Here is a 17,301-nt window from a genome sequence, read left to right on the forward strand (position 1 = left end):
GTTTTGATAGAGCACGTTATAAAATTAAAAGGGAAAAATAAATAAAATTTAAACATTTAATTATATATAATGTAAGGAGTGTAATTCCAAATTTTCTAAAAACTATTCAAATTTGAGCATTTTTTTGGAAATAGTAAATCTAATATGTACATCTAATAACAACATGATTCATCACCTTTTCAAGCTCTGCAGTCAATTTTTTGAAATTTGATTGAAATAAATGTAGCAAAAATTACATTTCATTAGGGAATATATGAGTTTCTCTGGAAACAGGCTGATAAATTTTAAATTTTGTCCAATCAACATGAATGCATTGAGAAATTTGGATTGATTTTCTGGTAGAATCTGGAACAATTCAACCATGTATAAATGGATCATGTAATCATCATGAAATGTTAGTGTTAGAGTTCAAAAGAAACAGAATGAGTGGAAATCAAACACAATCTGAATAATTTTAAACGTATACAATCTTTAAGTTTGTATTTTGAATTCTACATATATGATTGTGTAATTCGTTCTTTCAAATTTTCGGATTCAGGCATGTTTTGATAAAATTCATTCCCAAAAACGTCAATTAACAATTAAATTTAGTGTATTTTAAATATATATACGTATTATATTTTATAAATTATATTAAATTTGCAAAATTTTAAGTTTTAAACAAAAATAAAAAATGTTCAAAATATGAAATTATGCATAGGATATTAAAATTTACATGTTAGCAATTTTTTTGAATTGCTTTCAATTTTCATATTGAAATTTTTAAGATTTTTTTCTGAAATAATAAGCAAGAATATCAACCTAAATAATATTAAATTCCATGCGTTAATTTCCCCTCAAAAGTCATTGACCGCCTCTCAATCTAGATTTTGTGAGTACTTTATATTATTACCGAACTGTTGAGTTTTAGTGTATGCAATCTAAGTATCTGTTAAACTCAAGAATCACTCATTCAGCATCCTAACGGTAATGATTCAATAAAAAAGATTTTATATTTATTTTTCTTGCAGAAAATGAATATCTAGATTACTCCTTATTAAGATACTCAAAGATAATCATTCATTCTCAAAATTTTATTTCGAAAGACGTGATTTTTTACTAAATATTCCATTACATATAGATCAAATTGGTATATATGCAAATACAAATATCTTGATATTAAATTAATTTAGAAATAAGTATACTCTTTGTAAATTTCAAGCTCTTATTCACAAAAGTAAATTTAAACAATTCGAAAACAGCCCTATCTCATATTTACTGATTTAGGCCCCATATGCTTGTTTATTCAATGGAAATGGCCAGAATTTTATCTTTCGTAATTTGAGATAAATTTATTGCACCGTTCGTTCCATAAAAATTATTTTGATTCAAAATGGATATGTAAATTAATGATTTATTTCCTTGTATTCTACGATTTCGGTTATATCTTTAATTTTCTTTTTCTTTTTTAGTAAAATCTATGTTAAAGTACATATATGTGTATGTAAAAGAATGAAAATTAGTTTTGTATAGAAAAAGTTTTTATCTATATTTTATTTACGAACTAAGAGAGAAATTACATGAAGCCTAGAATATCCTAATATAAATTTGTTATTTTTGATACTCTTTAAACATGCAGGAAACCATGCGAAATCAACTTCATTTGAATTATTACAATAATCACCTTTATAGCATCCATAAACGCTAATGCTATGATAGCCGAAGTCCAATGAAGTAGGTATCACGATCATTTGGGAATAATTTGAAATTTCAGAATTTTCAAGGCGAAATGTTTTTATGAAATCATTTTTCTTTGTTCGATCGAGTATCCATTCAAGAGTTAATTCTGGTAATATTCCATATTTCGATATTGTTCCATTCAACATAACTTTGGATTCAGAGTTCTCCACCAATAAGAATTTTCTCAGATGTATTATCTCAATACTTGGAATGTTGTAAATGTAACTAAAATTAAAATATTGAGTTGAACTGTTTAAACCAAAACTATCTGTTGCATAAGCGTAGAATGTGTGGTTTCCAATTTCTATGCTGCTTGGGAAATCGCATTTAAAATATGATACTGCTGCATTTTTAACTGTAATTAAATCTGAGGAGAACGGAGCGTTATTATCAAATTTCATGAAAATTTTTACAACTTCATTGTCATCATTATCAAGTATTTGATACTTAAATATGAATTTATCTACTATATTTCTAAATATTTTCTGTGTCTGGAGTAAAGAAAGCTCTGGTTTATTATGTCTAAATTGAATACTATAACTTAAAATGTTGGAACGTTTTTCGAATGAATCTTCGCAAAAAATATTCAGTATGTGATTTCCATCTGATAAATTGATAGGGATCTTCATATTAAAAAGAGTTTCAACTGCATCATTAGCATTAGAAATGTTTATATATCTATTATTCGAATAGTTTCTCATATTATCGAAGTTGTATTTCATCATCACTTGTGTTTTCCCGTTCAAATCCGTAATTTTAAATAGTTTTGTTATTAAATTTAGGTTATCATTTGTGAAATATTTATCCATATCATCTAGCAATTCAAGTGTTACTTCATTGTATTCTATAGTAAAATTAAAATACACATAATTTGATATATTTCCTGAATGATCTACTGCATAAAGTTTTGCCATATAAAATCCTACATCCAATGAATTTATGTTCAAACTCTCATTAAAACTCTCTTGATATATATTTGAGTTTATTTTTCGAAAGATTTCTCTGGTTTCTGTTTCATTTATAGTGCAATAAAGTGTTAAATTGCCAAAAATATTGTTATCGTTTATGATTCCCCTTAAAAAGATTCCATTTTCATCATTTTTCTTGATAATAATTCTATCTTGAGTATAAAATGTTAAATATGGAGCAAACTTGATAGTTAAAATATTGAAATAACATTCATAATAAACTGTTTTAGATTGATTTCGATCAATAATGGAAATATTAAACGTGTTAGTTCCTATTGAAGTATCAGAAAGATTAAATTCATAATATATCACCCCGTAATCAGTGTTATTATAAAATTTTACATTGCATTCAATGTCCTTATTAAAGTTTGATATATTTATCAAATATTTTGAAAATTCAATATCTTTTCCATGATAAGTTGCATAAACTAAAATTGACTTTTTTATTTCTTTTATGTAGTTCCCTTCAGGAAATGATAACAATTTTAGAGTTTGGTTTGATCCATCACTATTTACTTCTAATGCATCACCAAGGATAGATCTTTTAATTTTTTTAGGTGTGTTTGAGCAAAATGTAAAATTTTCGTGAGGAAGAATCGTATGGTAATTCCATACTAAATGAATTTTAAATGTAAAATATTGAGATAATATGATTCTATGGGTTTTTGTATTGAATATCTCAAAGTAAACTTGATCAGCGCCACCCAAATCAATTGAATAATCCTTTTGTTGAGTAAATATAGATATCCAATTATTGTATGCCTCAATTGTCATTTGATTATTGTTATATAGAGTTTCATATTCTGAGATAAACTCAATCGAAACATTTCTTTTGTCTTTTTCATCATTAGTTGCTGTAATAGAAAAATAATTGCTGTCAAAATTTTTGTTGAATTTGCAATTACAAAACTTGTCAACTGTTTCATACTGAAAAAGTTCATCATTAATATTAATAAGTGTTTCATTTTTTATATTTCTGAAGAAATATTGGAAAACATTCTCCAATTCTTAGTTAAAGAAATTGATTTTTTATTATTATTTGTCACTTTTCAGGTGTATGTTTATTTTACACCAACCATTATTTCCACTAACTGCTTTTGATTGATAGTTTTGACTTTCTTTGATGCATGAATGTTCCATATAAGGATAATCTTCGATACAGTCTCAATCACACAAGGATTTAATTAATATATTCCCAAAGAAATATGTCACTTTTCCCGGCACAAACTTTCTTGAGTAAATTATTCACTCCTATATTTGATTTACAATAGGCATGTAACAATAAGAATGGATTTTATACAGTTGGATCACAAAATTCAATCAATTCATACGACAGTGACATAAATTTTCGATAGAAGGAAATTGTATAATTTATATATCATCCAAAGTGATAATATTTTAAGGAATAAATTGAACCGGGAATAAATTTTCATTCAAAAATTGTCACGTTTACAGTGAATAAAATTTTTCACCGCAACGATCACTAATTGAATGTTTTAAAAATTAGATTATTTTATTTTTAATAACATTGTCATCGTTTTAATTCTCTTAAAATTTTTTGAATGAAAAAAATAAAAATTTAACGATAGAAATGATTTCATTTTGCATAAATGGAGAATCCTTATAGTGAACCAGTAAATGTTGCCAACCAACAACAAACTAGCAATCACACAGTCACAGCATCTCATCCACCGCTGTATCCAACAAATGAATATAATCCATTAGTTGATCCAACCCCAGGACAAGCTCAGTCGGCTCGACAACAAGAATATCCTCAAATAGAAGAGCCAACAAACGTTCAAGTTTATCCAAATTCAGAGACAACTTCATTAATTGATGTAAATCCTACTCCAGCTCCACAGCCTGCTCCTCCACAAACTTACCCCGAGAATATACCAACATCTGATAATAATCCGTTCGTCAATTCACCATCTATCTCTGACTCCCATCCTTCCCAAGGTCAGCCTTATCAGAATCAGGCATACACGCAAGCACCCAGTGGTCAGTACCCTAATCCGCCTGCATATCCAACCAATGAAGAAAAGAAAGACTTTGATGATGGACAATCGGATAAGTCAAAGCCAATTAAAATCGAAGCTATTTGGGTTGAATCAACAGTTGACCAAGATCATTTATTCTACTACGAGCCAAATGGAAGAGCCATCACTCCATCCAAATACGCTTATTACCCACCAGTTAAACAAATCGTTTATGATAAGGAAGGAAGGGCATACAAGGCTCACTTCCCACCAGCAGTTACAAATACCCAGAAATTGGCTCAAGGTCAATCTAAGTTTGATAGGAAGGTTATGAAACCAATTGGAAAGTCCCTAGATAAGTTTGCTGATGTAATGAATGATGCAGCTCGTGGGCTTTCTAAGCTATTCCGCCCAAGAAAATAAGTCATTTCCTTTTGTAAATATTATTCTTTCTTTAATCATTCTTTTTCGGGTTTAATTTCATATTATTAATAGTTCTTAGTGTTATTCTTATACATCTTATATTAAAAATAACCAAATTCGTATAATCAATAAACATTTTAATATAAAATAAATAAAATAAAGTATATTAAATCAAGCCTCGTCTTCATCTTTTGACTTCTTCAATTTTGGAAGTTTCTTTGGTTCCTCCAAAGTATCTTTATATTTTGCCTTAATCTGATCCAAATCAATATCATACTTCTTCGCCAATTTAGTGATCGTAGAAGTATCGACTTTTCCTTTGACACTAAATGATTCGAAATCTTCCTGCAGTTGTTGCTTTTGAATCTGTAATTTCTGTATTCTTGTGCTTCTTTCTCTGGACAAAGCGAGTTTCTCCTGTTCCAATTTCTTTAATCTGTTTGCTTCTGCCTCCATCTGTTGCTGAACTTTTTCATTTCTCATTTGTTGCTGTCTCTGCAAATGTGTTTGATTCTTCATCAGCTCTTCTTGTCTGAGTTTGAACTTGAGAGCCCTCAGCCTCTGTTGTCTTTCTTTCTCTTCTTTGGCCTGTTGCAACTTTTGTTCGCTTCTTTTCTGTTCGTCATCCATTTTTTGTTGTCTCTGCAAGATTGATTTTTTGAGCTCTTCCTGTTTCTTCAGAGATCTGATTGCGCCGTCACTTCTCGACAGTCTCGCGTTGTTTGCTCTTTCTTCTTTCATCTTCTCTATATTCTTTAGACGTTTCTCTATCTCTTCGTCCGATGTTGCTGTTGCTTTGAGTTTCTTCTCTTGTTGTTCGATCAGTTTTTGTCTGATCTCTTGGTTTCTTTTGATTCTTTCGTCTTGTTCTTTTGCAAAATTTTGGAGCTTCTCTTGGTTCTTCTTTTTGATTTCAATTGCCCTTTGCTCGTCCTGTTTCTCTTTTTCTTCAGCTTGCTTCCTTTTCTGATCCAAGAAATTTTGTTCATTTTCTTTGACTTTTTTCAGTTGTTCTTGTCTTTTTTGTGATTGCTCTTCTTTCTCTTGTTTCTGCTTTTCATTCTCTTCTTGTATTGCTTTTAATCTCCTTTGCTCTCTTTCTTGAACTTTCTTCTCCTGCTCTTCGAGTTTCTTCGCTCTTTTTTCTTCAATTTTCTGCAACTTTTGGCGATTCTGTTCTGCTCTTTCTACTCTTTGCTTTTCCAGTTCTTTCGCTTGAGCAATTTTCTCTTCTGCAATCTTCTTTTGCTGCTCTAATGCTTTCTTCTCCTTCTCAAACTGGATTTTTCTCTTCTCATCTTCTTCTTTTTGATTCTTTTGCTCCAACAATTCCCTTTCTTTCAGTTTCTGAATGTGGCGTTCGTGCTGCTCTTGAGCTTTCTTCTTTCTTTCCTCTTCTTTTGCCTTCCTCCTTTCGGTTTCATTCTTCTCCGCTTCGTCCATTTGTTTCTGTAGTTTGTCAAATGCGAGGACATCTTCAATCATCTTTTGTACTTCTTTCTTCTGGCGAATTTTAAGCTTTTCTATTTGAGCTTCCTCCATTTCAACGGCTCCTGCCCTGTTGGAGTATGACATTGAAGATTTGGATTTAGTTCCTGAGTTTGCTTCTCTATCTAAGACTCTGTATCGCTCGCGTCTGATGAGCTTGCATAAACGCTCGATTCTTTCTTCATGGTGTTGGATAAAAACTTGTTTAAAATCTTCATCGTTAGCATATTTTTGAATTTCTTCATTTGAGGGCATAAAAAGTTCTGAAGGATCAATACCCAAGTTTTTTAAGGCAACTACTGTGCCGTGATCTGTAAATGTCGTTGGTTTGTTTTTATCAAAGTTATTAACAGAAATTTCGCCAGGTTTTGTAGATAAATCCGGCTTGATATGGTACTCGTCTTCATCGTCGTCATCTGAGTCATCATTTTCTTCATATTTTGAAGAAATTTGTGTTTGATTCGAATCTTCTGCGTTTTCTTCTTGATTTTGTTCTGTATTTTGATTTTCTTGAGGTTGGTTATTGCTTGTTTCTTGATTTGATTCGTTTTGTCGTGAGGTTTGTTGTTCGTTAATATTAAATTTGCCCAAAATTGCATCTTTTACTTCTTCAACTGGAGGTTCTGCAGAGTTTTGCTCGCTATCTTGTGGTTGTTCGGGATTTTGACTAGTTTCAACTTGCTTTTCGAGATTTGGTAATAATTTTTCGGCAATTGCTTCATGAACGTTGGTTTGTAAAGGTTCTGTTGATTGCTCAGCATTTTGTGTTTCCGCGTTTGAATCAGGTGGCGCGGATTCACTCATGCTAATTTACAAATTCCAAAAAAACGTATTCCTGTCACATTTTCCATAAGATGTAGAATATAATTCATCCGAGCAATAGGAAATTACAAAATTGAAGAACACCAATACAATCCCAACGACGGATATATCATGCACTATATATCGGTGTAATAACATTGCTGGAATCCATCATAAACTCAATCGATTATTTCACATTTTTCTTTAATAATGAAAATTTTCAATTTAAGAATTTGTTTTAACTTTATTAATTAATCAATTATGGAAAATCATTGAAAAATGATCTTCAAAAAAATCCATAATTGTTTTTTATTTTGCGAACACGTGTGATGATAGTGTATTATTTTTAATATCATAAAAATGTGTATTCAATTTGTATCTGAAAAAATTGAAAAGGTTTACGATGAATTGTTGAGTAAATGTATATAAGACTAGTAGTGTTTTGACTGAATTGCATTATTATATTTGTGATAAAATTTAACGATAAATTTTAAAATAAAAAAATGGTGAATTATGAATCAAATATATACTTTCAAAGATTAAAGCCTGTTGGAACGTCAGTTGTTCTTATCAAATGCATCTTTGCTTCCATCGAATCATCATTGATCGGAGGTGCAATTTCAATGAATACTTACAATTTCACTCGACTTGATGCTTCGGAATGCATTTTTGATCAATGCATTGCCTACTCTAAAAAGATAGGTTCTGAATTAAATGGTGGAGCTATATTTGCATACTCAAAAAACGGGATTTCGGTTAATAATACATGCTTCTGCAGGTGTTTTTCAAATGATGGTGATACTATATACTATGCATCCCAAAGTTTATGCAGTCTTTACAATAATTTCTTCGATATTGGAGAAGTTTACAAAAATTTCTTGTATTCTGGAAGCCCAGCTGAACTTAGATCCTGTAATATATCAAACTATATCAATGATAAAACTCCAACGTTCAGGATTAATTTCAAATATACATATTTTAACAATATGAAATTAGCAAATTTCAAAAGTAGCGAAGTTGGAAATAGCTATTTCGAAAACTGTTCGATAGCATCATTTTCTGTGGAAAATCTATATGATTGTAAGTTCCGAAATACAACAATTACGAAATTCTCAGGTTTTAGTAAAAATAACATTGGAGACAGTTATCTTATTACAAATATAACAATAAGTGTCCCCATGCCAGATCCTGATTTACCCCTAGTTGAATGCCCATTCCTTTCTTTCCCTGGAGAAGTATCAAATAAGAACTCAAATGAATCGCTCAAATTCGTCTACATCCAAGAGAAACTTGAGATAAAAAGCTGCAATTTTGAGAAGGTCGGTTTATTTTCCGACGAAGGATCAGCAATTTCCATCCTACAGCCGAGTTTTAATTTCCAAAATTCATCTCCGACAGTGAAAATTTCTGACATTCACTTCCTCAGATGTATTTCTGATTCTGCCTCAGGCTGCATCACCGTCACCAACAACAATGCCCGTGTTGAGCTTAATGGTCTTTGCTCTGTTCAATGCGGTGGGTTAAACACGAAGTTGATCGATATCCAGACGAAGAATGGCGTGTTCTTCAACTCGAGTACATCACTCGTTAACATAAAGCAGGACAACACGACGTCGTACGCTGTTTACAACATCAACGGAAGAATTCAACGTAAAATAACATCGAGTTTAATAAATCTTGCTCAGATCAAAGGCATCAACACAACTGATTACATTGTTTATTTGTCTGCATTCATTGCTTTCAAATCAGAGATGAAGTTCTGCCAGGAAAGCAATGTTGAGTCAGGAAATATGATAATGTACCCAGAAACAAGTGTATATGATTCCAATTTCATTAAGTTATCTATAAAAGAGGTGTTTACGGATAGTAGTTTCTTCACTTCCGGAAAAACAGTTTTCAATAACTGTGTTTTCATTGGTTGTAATTTAGCTGATCTGTATAAGGAGCAAATCGAAAATACTGTTATTTCCTTGGTAAACTGTAGATATGAGAATCCCAATGACATCAATCAGCATTTTATAGGTCAATGCACAATACCTCCAAGTCCCAAAAATAATAAAAGTTTGACAGTCTTCTATGCAACGTTCTTCCCGATATTAGGTATTGCTATAATTGTCGGAATAGTTTTTATTGTTATTATTTGGAAGAGGCAGGATAAAATCAACTTTAGACATGAATTACACAAAGAAGTGGAATTGAATTTCGGATAAAAAAAAAATAATGTTTGTTCTCTTTTTATTAAACCTTTTATTTATTTTGTATAATTTAAAAAAAATTCTTTTAGTCAGAAGACTCATCAAATGAAGATGATGAGGATGAATGTTTCTTAGACTTCTTTGACTTCTTATGCTCCTTCTTAGACTTCTTTGATGTCTTAGATCTCTTTGTGCAAACGACAATTCCGACAACAACAGCAATAACAGCAACAACGCAAACACCGGCAACAACTCCTATGAAGACAGTCTTTGGAATTCCGAAGATTTTGTCGTTGTTGTTTTCATCAGGGTTAGCTGGAGTTGGTGTTAGATTATCTGCAACTTCGTTACTCTCTGGCTTCACTTCGATTGCCTTGAGAGACATTGTGAGGGTGACAACACTTTCATCATCATCCAATCCTTCCTCGCATGAAGTTGCCAATGTGATTGACTCAACAGATGGGGTCAAGAAAGTAGAGACGATGTTCTTTCTCCAGTTGTTGCACTCTTGGACAGAGAACTTGGCAGAAATAATTGGTACTGGGTTATCAATCCAATCTGATGGAACCAAATCTCTTGTCTCTCTGTCTGTGGCGTTGTAAACCAAGTAAATGTTTGATGGAGTTCCACTTACTTCATTGATTCTCAAATTTGGAATTCCGTTTTCAGTGAACTTGTAACCGATTGTGATGTCCTTGTCTGATGAATCTTCCTGTGCAACTCTCTTTGCAGATGGAGTTGCTGGGAAGATGAGCTTGGAGATGTTGATGTAGGAACCGAATTTCGCTGTCAAGTTCTGGATGACTTGGAGGACATTGATTGAAGCGCTCTTTTCAAAAGTAGCTGTCTTGAAGGATACTGGAAGTTCTGTTCCATCTTCTTTTGTGACCTTGAAAGATCCAATACCAGATCCGCCAACAACTAAGTTTTCACCGCTGACAGAGAATGATGAGCCAACATTTCCTGTCAATTTGATTGTCTTTCCTGCTGCGTTGATCTCGGTGTTTCCTGAGATTGTCAGACTTGGTCTTCCTTCCTCAATCTTGATGGAAAGAGTGTCTGATCCACCTACCTTGATTGGTGCTGCGTTTGGAAGTCTTTCAACAGAGAGATCTCCCTCACTTGTGAATGAGAATCCTTCTCCAAACTTTGTGACAGCATTCCATGTGTTATCGAACTTGATTGTTCCGAGATTTCCTGTTGTGTCGAAGTTAAATCCAAATCCGTTTGTGTCAGTTGTTCCAGATGCAGAAAGTGTCAATCCTCCTGATGGAATGACGACGTCCTTGAGAGAAAGAACTCCTTTGACTTTGTCTTTGAGGACTTCGAAGTTGCCGATTGAGTACTTGTCAGCAGAGAGAGTGATCTGGCTGACTGACTCCTTGGCCAAGAGTTGGAGGTTGTTGAAGACAGAGTTTGTCAACTTTGTAAATGAATCCTTGTCGACTTTTACTAACTCAGACTCAGTGAAATCGAGAAGGAGCTGCTTTGCTGCATCAGATAAGTCAACATTCTTCATGTCAACAATTGGAACAGTGAACTTAACACTCTTGTCACCAGAGTTTGCAGACAAATCCAACTTCATGTCAGAAAGGCTGAGTGCGATTCCTTTGTCACCGTTATCAATCTTCAACTTGAGTTCCTTGTCGACACCTTTTCCTTTCAATGCGAGAGTTCCACCCACAGTGAAGTAGTCTCCGATTGGAATCTCAGCATTGATTTCTGCGAGAGAGAAGTCGAGATTAACAATCTTTGTGAGGTTATTGATGAGAGATGCAACCTGTGCAGCGTTCTGTGGCAATACTGGGTAAGTTCCAGCTGGGCACTTCGATGCGTCTGCAGAGAAACAGTACTTCTCAGGCAGAAACGCACTGCTTTCCAGTTGATTCCTCAGTCTCGCAAACAAGGTCTAACTCTGGGAGAGGAAGGTCGCCGCCGTTGACGTTGAGTTTGAATGAGGAGCAGTTGAATGGAACTTTGGAGCAGAATAACTTGCGAGGAGTTGTGATTAACTCTTTGATCTTCTGGAAGTCAGAGTTGGAGTCAATTGCAGCGTCAATGTTGAGAAGAACTTTTCCGACATCTGGGAGTTGAAGTGACTTTGTGACATCAATGAGGCCAGATTTGAGTTCTCCGCCATCAAACTTCATCTGGAGGTTAAGGAGAGCATCTGAAGCAAGGTTGAGTGTTTCCTGTGTAAGTGTTGTTATCTTGGCTTCGAGTTTGTTGACAAGTTTCTCAACTTTTGAAAGGAACCCACTGACTGTGGACTGGAAGTCGGATGGAAGAGATAAAGCGATCTTTGAGTCCAAGTTGAAGTTGTCGATGGTGGTTTCGAACTTTCCAACAGCTAATTCGAACTTGGAGAAGCCTTCGCCAACAATTTTATCGGCGGCGTTCTTGATCTGGATAAGGCCTTGGATACCGGCTGACGATGTATTGACAATGATGTTCAATGCTTCAGTTCCGGCGTTCTTGATGTTTACTGGGATATTTCTTCCGGAAATTTTGATTTCAGTTGCCTTTTTCTGGATAATGTTGATGAAGTTGAAGTTGTCAATTAATGATGAGAGGAATCCTTCAACTTGCTTCCACTTCTGGTTGGCAAATTCGATAACACCGCCATTTGTTTCGACATCGAGTTTAAGTATTTCGGAAAGGGATGGATTACCAAATCTCTTGATAATTAAGGTACCCTTTTCTTGGATAGTCTTAACTTTTGTCAATAATGGAATTGAGGAAATTAATGTGAGCTTGTTTGTAATGTTTTCTGCACTAACAATGATCTTCTTGACACCAACAGAAAGAGTCTTCTTAAGATCTTCATTGAATGTTAATACGGCTGTTTCACCCAATGAAACACTGAAAAGTTTGACGGTAACATCAGAAAGTAACTGCTTGACGTTGTCACCAATTGTGAATGAGCGTGTTGTAATTGAAAAGTCGCCAAGTTTGATTGCCCCTTGAAGATCTAGTGAAGCAGAAATTAAATTTCCTTTGTAGTTGAAATCAATATTTTTAAGTGCAACGGAAGATGTAACAGCGCTAATACCCTGGGTGATGGCAGTTAATATAGATGATGATGGAATAACTGTGATCTTCTTTAATGTTTGAGAAGGAAGGCCTTCAACAGATAAAACAGTGGTAAAGGAGATTGTTATCTCTGATGTTGGATTAGAAACAATATATAATGATAATGATGTTATGCTTGAAATCTCTGTTGTATCTGGAGATTTTACTGTGTAATCACTTGGGCAAGATGATTTTGAAGCATCATCTGCTATGCAAAATTTAGCAGAGAATGATGGGAGTGTGAACCCTGTAATGTGGCCAATAAAGAGTGGAAGCATAATGAGATATTTTAATAAAAAATTGACTTCGGTAAACTTTTGAAATTTTGTGAGAATAACAATTTGATCAACGAAAAAAAATAGTAAAAGTTAATATATCCGATCTTTTTTAATTAATTTTGGAAGAAATCGATAGGATTTCTGTTCGTACTGAAAAAATCATAGACTGATAGAACAAGATATTGAAAATACAATAAGTATATATTACGATTGAGTTGGCTAAATAAGTTTAACTTTTGAATCTTAAAGTCTACCTTCCTTTTTTTACATATATAAGCCAAAGTCCTGAGGAAATATAAATGTTAATGATTAACTTTAATATAAAATTGAATGGAATTTAAAATATGACGCCAATTTAAATCATAGTATATTTTGAATGCTTTACGATGCAACACGACCCATTGAAAATATCCGAGAAAGTGTTGAAATATTCTAACTAATTAAAAGACCACATGTAATTCGAATTTGACCTTATTTTTTATGAAAACTTTCTTCATGATACGATTATGAATTTGAAAATTTGTCAGGTAATAATGTGTATATGGAAGCAATTGTGATAGTATTTAATGGATACGCTTATAGCATATGATAATCCAAATTGATCAAAGTTAATAATTGGAGTGAAAATTATGAGTTCCTAAGATTTCAGAATCCAAAATATAGGTCTGATTCACTTGAAAAGCCGCATTGGAATTTAAAATATAAAGTGCATAAATTTTGGACTCTAATGTTTGGGTCTGGAATTCATTCTTTTATAAATATTATCGAAAGCACTTTTCCGTATGACAATAAAACATCCTCCAAAAATTAGATTATAGCATTTTTGTGGTCCCTTGATTTTCATTTTCCTTTAGATAAATCTATAGTATAGCATTTTATATTACTATATTTAATAGGGTCGTGAATAATCATAGAACATTAAAATAAAAAGTAAATGAATAATCAAGCTAAACGGCAAAAAATATGTTTCATTGAAGTTTGATTGCACTATAATATAGCACAGTATATATAAGAATGATTATCTTAATATTTCATATAATTGTTTATTATTCAAGTAGTTTCCTTGATAGTGAAAAATCCTGTGTGTCAAATTGGCCGGAGTTGACCCTTAAAAATTCAATTTTTTAGAACTCTGATTGATTATCTAATATTCTGGTAATATTTTGGAAAATTTAAATTTACCCTCATGGGTAATGATAATTTGGGAAATTGACAGAGATTTTGTAATGAAAACAAAACAAATTATCACTTTAAGGTCTGCTAAGTCACTTCACTTCTTTTTCAAAGAAATCATATCTCTGATTTTTAATATTGCATACTATCCCTGTCCTTTATAAAGATATTCTGATTATATCTGACTATGTGAAAGGTAATACAAAGACGAAAATATTCCTAAATTAGTACAATTAGTACAATTTGAACAATTCGCGCCCGTAAAGGTAGCGAGTGGAGTGGACCCTAAAAAAATCCGAAATGAGAACAATATAATTGGATATAAAAATCTTACTAAATCATTAATGCAATATCATTCGGAAAAATAAAAAAAAAATCGTTATTTTACTTTCAATTTGCTCGTTATTTTCAATCTGGCTATACCAATATGATTGATTCGATGTGAGAATATTTTATTTTTCTTTTCATGAATAAACGATAGAAGTATTCAATACTGAGCTCATTCTATTTGATGCAACATATCGTTTCACATTATTGATGAATTTAATTTTATAAATTTTGTAAAATTTATGATGAAAATTTTCTATTGAAAACTTTGCAAGTTTTCATCGATATATAATTTTAACCTAAATATGCTTTGATAACTTTTCATAATTTTTTTTAGAAAATTATTGATGAATAGAATTATTGGTGATTGTGCATTAAAGAGAAAAATAGGTGGAGGAAGTTTTGGAAACATCTATATTGCTCAGGATATTAAAACTGGAGAAGAAGTTGCAATTAAAATCGAAGATAATTCCACACCTCAACCTCAATTACTTCGTGAAAGCAAGTTTTATAGGCTCATTAGTGGCGAACCGGGCTTTCCTGAGTTTAAGTGGTATAAAATTGATGGAGATAATGCAGTAATGGCAATGGAACTACTTGGACAATCTGTTGCAGAACTTCTTGAGCTCTGTCATGGAAAATTTTCATTAAAAACTGTATTAATGCTAGCAGACCAAATGATCTCAAGGCTTGAATATGTTCATTCTAAAGGATACATTCACCGAGATATTAAACCCGATAATTTTGCAATCGGTTTGGGAAAGAAGCATAGTATCATTTTCCTCTTTGATTTCGGATTATCAAAAAAATATATCGACGTTAAAACAGGAACCCATATACCTTATAAAGAGGACAGAGAACTTACTGGAACAGCACGATACTCCTCTGTTTCTACACATCTTGGCATAGAGCAATCGAGACGAGATGATCTTGAGGCACTAGCCTACGTATTAATCTTTTTTCTCAAAGGAAGATTGCCTTGGCAAGGCCAAAAAGCCGAATCCCAAAAACAGAAAAATAAATTGATTGCCGAAGTGAAATGTACAACTCCAATTGAGGAACTTTGCTCTGATTTACCAAAAGAATTTTCAATTTTTTTAGAAGAAGTAAGGAAATTAGGATTTCAAGATAAACCGGATTATGAAATGTACAGAGAATTATTTCGAAACTTATTCATTCAGGAAGGCTTCGTTTTTGATTATCAGTACGACTGGGATGTCAAAAAAGATGATATGATCTCTCAACATTCTGCTATACCAAAGATTGTATATCCAGGAATGGCAAAATTAATGAAATTTAGAAGCAGTCCCCATATTATTGCAGTACCTCAACAAAGAGCAAGAGCATCAAGTCTGATTAAAGATCAACCAACTCCTTTACCTCCATTTAGCAAGCTATGAATAAGGAATTTCTTTTCTCAAAGAAAAATATTTTATTCTGATCTTTTCCAACAGTTTCTTTTTTGAAAACAATATATTATTGTTATGTATATTTTGACTTTATAATGTTAGTATTTATTAATTTAAAATAATAGAAATTCATATTTATATTTATTTTTATAACTTCCCACCAAGAGATCAAACATTTTTATAATTGAATTCATATAATAGTAGTTTAAATGAACGGAAAAGTGTTATAATGAACTTGTTTAAAGTTATTCTCCAACTTTTGATTGTCATCTCTAACTATTGAGCTACTTATTATAGGAAATATAACTTGTAACAAGCAGCCGTGCTGTATGATGTAATGTGATTTTTATCCAATTCATAACATTTAAATGGAAAAAGATTAGACCACTACCCATTTAATTTATCCAATTCATAACTGAATTTTTTCTCTCTCTCTCAAATTTCTGTCCATGTGATAAATCATGGATGATCGAGATCTTCGTTATTTTAAATAGCAAGTAGCAATGATGAATTATTGTTTATCAAACCGTCGGGAGTGAAAGCAATTCATTTTTTCTTTCAAATGAATGTAATCGTCTTGAGACCAAATATTGAGTTTCAGCATGTTTTGTTAAGATGTATAGAATATAATCAATCGTACAGAGGGGGCGAGCTTCATAAGAAAAATTTTTCGAAAAATAGGGGGTGTTAGTATACTCAACCCCCTCATTAATTATCGTTTCTAGAGGAATAGTCACAGAGGCCTTTTTTCAGGTAACCTTTAAGAAGTTTCCGAAAGAGTTTATGCTCATATAACCTCATTTCCAGGTAAATAGGGGGTATTGTTCTACTAAAAGTTTAGTTACATACTGGCCTCGTTTCCTAAGAAACTTAATCAAGAGGCTATCTCAATAAGCCTTGACCAACAGGAATAGGATTTACCATCACTTTTGTGGAATAATTAATCAACATTACCGAAACATGCTTTTAGGTTCTTTGACCTACCTACTTTAATGCAGCATTATTCTTTCGTTCAAGCGTCATTATAAGTAACTCTGTTTGTATTATTTACATTAACTTAAACAATAACCATACGCTTTTCAAGTAAAACCATTACATACCGAATTTTTATCCAATAGTATTGTTGCGTTGAGATCATACATTCAAAAATATGTGAAAATTAATAGTAGATGTCGAATTTATTAATTTTCTTGAATAATATTCTCTTTGCTCGAAAAATAATATATTAAATTGTTTATTAAATCAATATTTGCAATTATTTTCAGAGCCAAATAAACCAATATTGTTACTTTATGATTTTGCTTGTTTGATTTGAAATAATTATTCTAATTTTTGAAGGCAATCAAATTTCATTAAATATCTTGAAGTATGTATTTTCAATAAGATACATTTTGCATTAATTTGATGTGAAATTAAATCTGAAATATGCCTTTCATAATAAAGTTAGTTTCATGAGATAAAAATTTAAG

General features: G+C 32.2%; 7 protein-coding genes across 7 annotated transcripts; 3 read left to right on the plus strand and 4 right to left on the minus strand.

Moving 5' to 3' along the window:
- Positions 1-1,090: 1,090 nt before the first annotated feature.
- On the minus strand, positions 1,091-2,348 carry TVAGG3_0252960 (uncharacterized protein; the record flags this gene model as incomplete). Its single annotated transcript, XM_001313841.2, has 1 exon — positions 1,533-2,348. One exon carries the CDS (start codon positions 2,346-2,348, stop codon positions 1,533-1,535), a length of 816 nt encoding a protein of 271 aa, XP_001313842.1.
- Positions 2,349-4,297: 1,949 nt separating this feature from the next.
- On the plus strand, positions 4,298-5,089 carry TVAGG3_0252970 (uncharacterized protein; the record flags this gene model as incomplete). Its single annotated transcript, XM_001313842.1, has 1 exon — positions 4,298-5,089. The coding sequence occupies one exon, from the start codon at positions 4,298-4,300 to the stop codon at positions 5,087-5,089; it is 792 nt and encodes a 263-aa protein (XP_001313843.1).
- Positions 5,090-5,260: 171 nt separating this feature from the next.
- Positions 5,261-7,381, minus strand: TVAGG3_0252980 (uncharacterized protein; the record flags this gene model as incomplete). The annotated part of the gene is made up of 1 exon (XM_001313843.1): positions 5,261-7,381. The coding sequence occupies one exon, from the start codon at positions 7,379-7,381 to the stop codon at positions 5,261-5,263; it is 2,121 nt and encodes a 706-aa protein (XP_001313844.1).
- Positions 7,382-7,881: 500 nt separating this feature from the next.
- On the plus strand, positions 7,882-9,588 carry TVAGG3_0252990 (uncharacterized protein; the record flags this gene model as incomplete). Its single annotated transcript, XM_001313844.1, has 1 exon — positions 7,882-9,588. The coding sequence occupies one exon, from the start codon at positions 7,882-7,884 to the stop codon at positions 9,586-9,588; it is 1,707 nt and encodes a 568-aa protein (XP_001313845.1).
- Positions 9,589-9,658: 70 nt separating this feature from the next.
- TVAGG3_0253000 (uncharacterized protein) lies at positions 9,659-11,158 on the minus strand (the record flags this gene model as incomplete). Its single annotated transcript, XM_001313845.1, has 1 exon — positions 9,659-11,158. One exon carries the CDS (start codon positions 11,156-11,158, stop codon positions 9,659-9,661), a length of 1,500 nt encoding a protein of 499 aa, XP_001313846.1.
- Positions 11,159-11,429: 271 nt separating this feature from the next.
- Positions 11,430-12,923, minus strand: TVAGG3_0253010 (uncharacterized protein; the record flags this gene model as incomplete). The annotated part of the gene is made up of 1 exon (XM_001313846.1): positions 11,430-12,923. One exon carries the CDS (start codon positions 12,921-12,923, stop codon positions 11,430-11,432), a length of 1,494 nt encoding a protein of 497 aa, XP_001313847.1.
- A 1,726-nt stretch (positions 12,924-14,649) lies between these two features.
- On the plus strand, positions 14,650-16,218 carry TVAGG3_0253020 (STKc CK1 domain-containing protein; the record flags this gene model as incomplete). The annotated part of the gene is made up of 1 exon (XM_001313847.2): positions 14,771-15,823. One exon carries the CDS (start codon positions 14,771-14,773, stop codon positions 15,821-15,823), a length of 1,053 nt encoding a protein of 350 aa, XP_001313848.1.
- Between the last annotated feature and the right edge of the window lie 1,083 nt (positions 16,219-17,301).

Source organism: Trichomonas vaginalis, chromosome IV (assembly GCF_026262505.1).
Source record: "Trichomonas vaginalis G3 chromosome IV, whole genome shotgun sequence".
Classification (NCBI taxonomy): Eukaryota; Parabasalia; order Trichomonadida; family Trichomonadidae; genus Trichomonas; species Trichomonas vaginalis.